Genomic DNA, 5,000 nt, shown 5'->3' on the forward strand with positions numbered 1-5,000 from the left:
AACCTCTGCACCACAGAACTGACTCATAACTGCAGCAGCTAATCCTCATTCCACAGCTTTGGGTAGCTATTCCAGGAGTAAAACAGCTCTGTGGTCTTCAGGTTTAAACTCCAGCCAAGCACAATGCAATTGCCCCGGAGTCATTAAATGGTAATATAAGTTTCCAAATAATTAATTTGAATGGAATTGTAGCCTTTTAGTATTTAAAAGTGGGTATCCTAATAAACAAGAAGGTTCTGTTCAATCAAAAAAGAAGAAAAGTAATTGTTCCTCAAAATGTACAAAAAAACAAGAATGATCTATTTCGGAAACAGGTACGTGTATGTTTTCACCATTAAAATACATGAAAACGAAGTCACAACACTGCGTATGTATTTCTTGATGTCCTAATACACTTTACATTAAGACAAATAGCCAAAAAATCCAATACCATCAGGACAAAGCTAGCAGATAGCATTACGCCATATTTACCCTAAGCCAACAGATCTAGCTGCTGCTATGTAATAAGTGTTTATTTTTTAAATGTTGTAATTAAGTCTTCTGGTTACTTTTTACAACTGATTTGTTTATGACAGCAATGTGAGAAACATAAGCCAGCTCACCCATTGGTTATATTGAAGCTAATTTGCATATGACAAACCCACTCTTACGCATTATGTCTTCCCACCCTGAGCCAAACACCATGTGCATTAAATGGGGGTTTAAGTCTGCAGGGCAACAGGTCAAATGGAATTTTTGCTTTTTAGTATTTTTCCAGAAGGTTTCCTGATAAACAGGAAGCCCCCCCACAAAGGTCAAAAACAAGAAATTTACAACAACATCTCAGAAAACACCAAAGACTTTCTGGCAAAATATGTGTCTATGCTTGTGATATAATCTACTCCTATATATAAATATATATATATAGATTGGAAGACATTCTACAGAAATTTTGCAATACTGCAAAAAGACAATGAACACCAAGCAGCATGTAGAACTACTTGCAAACAAGGCTGCAGCTATTTAAAGAAATGCTGCATCGTGTCTTCTCATCGTAACCTACATATTGTGTGTTAAACGGGAACGCAGGTTTTTCAAATAACTACTTCAAAAAGAATTTTTGCTTTTTAGTACTTGGCAAGTAGGTTAGCTGATAAACAGGAAATCCCCTGTTTTCAGTCAAAAAGAAAAAAGTAACTGCTGATAATTTACAAGAAGCTATTTCAAAAGCAGGTATGCTAATACATTGGCACAGGTTTTACAGTTTTAAAATATGTGAGAATGAAGTACTGAAAACTCTCCATCAAGAAATTAATGTCCTGATATTCTAATGTGCTTTACACTTAGCAGCATAACCAAAAAGACTGTAAACACCCCAAGCCTACAGCACTAGCTGCTGTTTTAAGTATTTATTGTTTACATGTTGTAATTAAGTCCTCTGGTTACTTTTTCACAGTTGATTTGTTTATGACAACAATGTGAGAAACATAAGCCAGCTCACCCATTGGTTATATTGAAGCTAATTTTCATATGACACGCCCACTCATATGCACTTCCCACCCTGAACCAAACAGCATGTGCGTTAAATGGGGGCTTAAGTTTGCGTGAAAACTTGTCAAATGGAATTTTTGCTTTTTAGTATTTTTCCAGAAGGTTTCCTGATAAACAGGAAGCCCCTACAAAAGTCAAAAATAAGAAACATAAAAGATGTCTCAAAAGCACTTCTTCATTTAGAAAACCCAATCATGCACATATTTATGGATCTCATCACCAGAGTGTGTGGATGGGCTCCATGATCTGTGTCAACTGTGTGCAACACAACATTGCTTGCTAGTGACCCCTGCTGGTTGATCATTACATTACATTACAGGCATTTAGCAGATGCTCTTATCCAGAGCGACGTACAACAAGTGCATTAGGGCAAGGTGCAGAGGTGCAAAAGAAACACACTAGAGTGAGTAAAGATCATAGTGCCAGAAGTGACCACATCAATCAGGACTCCAACCCTCTAGAGTAACCTGTTCAGCAAACAACAATCCTACCAAGTACAAACTAGCACTGATCAGGCACCCTCAGTCTGCTGGCTGAAGTGACTCATTCAGTGAGAGCTTGGCTTAGGGCCCGCAGGCTGATGAGAAGCAACAGCTTCAATCACCATTACAGAGGAAAGGGCATGCCTGGCTGCACCCTGCCAAATTCATAGGGCTGTGTGCAGCGGAGCGGGGTTGGGTGGGGGCATGTTTAAAATGTGAGCTCTGAGGGCGGGGCTCACCTTCTGGTCCTCCAGGTACTCGATGTCTGCGGTGTGGTAGCCGTCCCTCTGGCTCCTCCTCAGGACCCGGAACCGGCTCCCCCCGACGGTGTCCACGAAGGACCGCCCGTCCGGCAGGAGGTCCAGCCTCAGGATGTCCAGCATGCAGCCGTAATCAGCGAACCTGCCACACAGCACAGACCGCTCACACACACACACACACACACACACACACAGCGCAGACACACACACGCAAACACAAATACACACAGTGCAGAATGCTCACCTTACACAAACACGCACACGCAAACACACACCTGAACCTGAACTGCAGCAGTAAATATCCTCCTGCATATGTGGGTTTCCTGTTTGAGTTTCTCTGGATAACAGTGTAATATAATGACCACTAATCTCTGCTACAGGAGGGTGAGGGCTGGAAGAGGGGGCAGAAAGGGGGGGGCAGCTCACCCTTTCCCCGGCTCGTAGGTGCACATGCCGAACTTCCTGGTGCCCGTCTCCACGCAGCGACGCATCATCAGGCGGTAGCGCGGCTCGAAGATGTGCAGCGGGCAGGCCACGCCCGGGAACGCCACCGTGCACACGAAGATCGGGATGTCCTGCGTCAGACTGCGGGCACAGACATGGCGAACACTGTCATGTGACTGAGGCACGCCGGACACGGTCACGTGACAGAAACACGAGGGACGTGGTCATGTGACAGAAACACGAGGGACACGGTCACTGCGGGCACAACACTAGCAGGAGAGGGAAGACCACCCTGCCAATAAGACTAAAGTGCTAACTACTACATGAAATGACAGCTGTCATTTAGATGGGAAGTGTACCCACACTGTTTCATTTCATAATTAACATTCTTGAAAAACATGAATTTGCGCACACACGAGCATTTACATACGTGCGCACACACACACACTCTTTTCACGTGCATGGTTTCTCTGCTAGCCCACTGCAGCTCTTCAGTACCCATATTTATCTCTCTTTCGCAACTGAGCTGCTCTTCCAGCTGCACTCAAGCAGAGGCAGGGTGGCTTCATGGGCTGAACGCGCTCTTAGGAACACGCGCTCTCTCACTCCTCCTGAACACGCGCGCTCTCACTCCTCCTGAACACGCGCTCTCTCACTCCTCCTGCACACGCACTCTCTCACTCCTCCTGAACATGCACTCTCTCACTCCTCCTGAACACTCGCTCTCTCACTCCTCCTGAACACGCGCTCTCTCACTCCTCCTGCACACGCACTCTCTCACTCCTCCTGCACACGCGCTCTCTCACTCCTCCTGAACACGCGCTCTCTCACTCCTCCTGAACACGCGCTCTCTCACTCCTCCTGAACACACACTCTCTCACTCCTCCTGAACACACACTCTCTCACTCCTCCTGAACACGCGCTCTTAGGAACACGCGCTCTCTCACTCCTCCTGAACACACACTCCCTCACTCCTCCTGAACACGCGCTCTTAGGAACACGCTCTCTCTCACTCCTCCTGAACACGCGCTCTTAGGAACACGCGCTCTCTCACTCCTCCTGAACACGCGCTCTCTCACTCCTCCTGCACACGTGCTCTCTCACTCCTCCTGAACACGCACTCTCTCACTCCTCCTGAACACAACATGAGGGTCTTCTGAGGAAGCCTGGCGGACGGTGGCCATGGCAACAGACGCTTACTTGGAGAGCTCGGCGATCTCCGCCTCGTGCACCTGAGTCCTCTCCTCCAGCTGCTGGGGGAAGAGCTGCGACATCACTTCCTGCAGGAGCACCGTCACGATGTACTTCCTGTTCCTCAGGTACTGTGGAGGGGGGGAAGAGGAAGAGGCGGAGCTGTGAGGACAGCAGTCACCCGAGGAAGGCGAAGGAGGAGAGGAAGGAGGCGGGAAGCAGACCTCGTGCAGCGGCTGTTTGCACAGAGGGCAGTGGAGGTTGTGGTCCAGGCTTCGCTCGATGCAGCTCTTGCAGAAGGTGTGGCCGCATGGCGTGCTGACTGGCTCATAAAACTGCCTGAGGCAGGAAAAGGACATGCATATCTCATAATCATCACGCTCGCTACAGAAATATCCAAATGCAACACGGCGCACACTACATATACCACAATGCAACTGCATCCCCACAACCTTTGAACTGATGTAGCTGAGATCATAGTGACTGAGCACCACAGAGCTGCAGTCAGGTGACGTTTAACAACAAAAAGCCAGAACCCACAGATTTCTGAATAAAGCAGCAAAAACTGTCCTTCCCACAGTCATGTGACTTGCAGGAAACTGGCCCTCCCAGTCATGTGACTCACATAAAACTGGCCCTCCCACAGTCATGTGACTTGCAGAAAACTGGCCCTCCCACAGTCATGTGACTGGCAGAAAGCTGGCCCTCCCACAGTCATGTGACTTGCAGAAAACTGGCCCTCCCACAGTCATGTGACTGGCAGAAAGCTGGCCCTCCCACAGTCATGTGATTTGCAGAAAACTGGCCCTCCCACAGTCATGTGACTGGCAGAAAGCTGGTAAATACCTTATGCACAGGGGGCACTCAAAGTCAGAGACCGTGAGCACGCTGAGGGAAATCTCTTTGCGCTGGCCGCCCCTTCCTGAGGAACCAGAAAGAAACAGACCCTTTAGCTTCCTACATAAACAATAATCCTGGATATAAATCAGCTTGTGTGTGTGTGTGTGAGTGTGTGAGACCGTGTGTGTTCACCAGTGCTCTATCCCAGTCAGCTGTGACTCTGTGTGTAGGTGAGTTTTGCGGGTGGGTTATC

The 5,000-nt window shown here is 47.7% G+C and overlaps 1 protein-coding gene and 2 non-coding genes across 3 annotated transcripts in view; 2 read left to right on the plus strand and 1 right to left on the minus strand.

Moving 5' to 3' along the window:
- lonrf1 (LON peptidase N-terminal domain and ring finger 1) overlaps positions 1–5,000 on the minus strand; it is a 13,125-nt gene that overhangs the window by 2,941 nt on the left and 5,184 nt on the right. The window contains exons 6-10 of the mRNA XM_035409932.1: positions 4,754–4,829; positions 4,132–4,246; positions 3,917–4,038; positions 2,699–2,857; positions 2,252–2,414 (exon numbers count right to left, since the gene is read on the minus strand). Coding sequence (XP_035265823.1) covers positions 2,252–2,414; positions 2,699–2,857; positions 3,917–4,038; positions 4,132–4,246; positions 4,754–4,829 — 635 coding nt within the window. The remainder of the gene's footprint in view (positions 1–2,251; positions 2,415–2,698; positions 2,858–3,916; positions 4,039–4,131; positions 4,247–4,753; positions 4,830–5,000) is intronic.
- Positions 728–785, plus strand: LOC118224422. Its single transcript, XR_004764646.1, has one exon. It is a non-coding gene; the product is annotated as a U7 small nuclear RNA (small nuclear RNA).
- LOC118224421 lies at positions 1,600–1,657 on the plus strand. The gene has a single exon (XR_004764645.1). It is a non-coding gene; the product is annotated as a U7 small nuclear RNA (small nuclear RNA).

Source organism: Anguilla anguilla, chromosome 3 (assembly GCF_013347855.1).
Source record: "Anguilla anguilla isolate fAngAng1 chromosome 3, fAngAng1.pri, whole genome shotgun sequence".
NCBI classification, from domain to species: domain Eukaryota; kingdom Metazoa; phylum Chordata; class Actinopteri; order Anguilliformes; family Anguillidae; genus Anguilla; species Anguilla anguilla.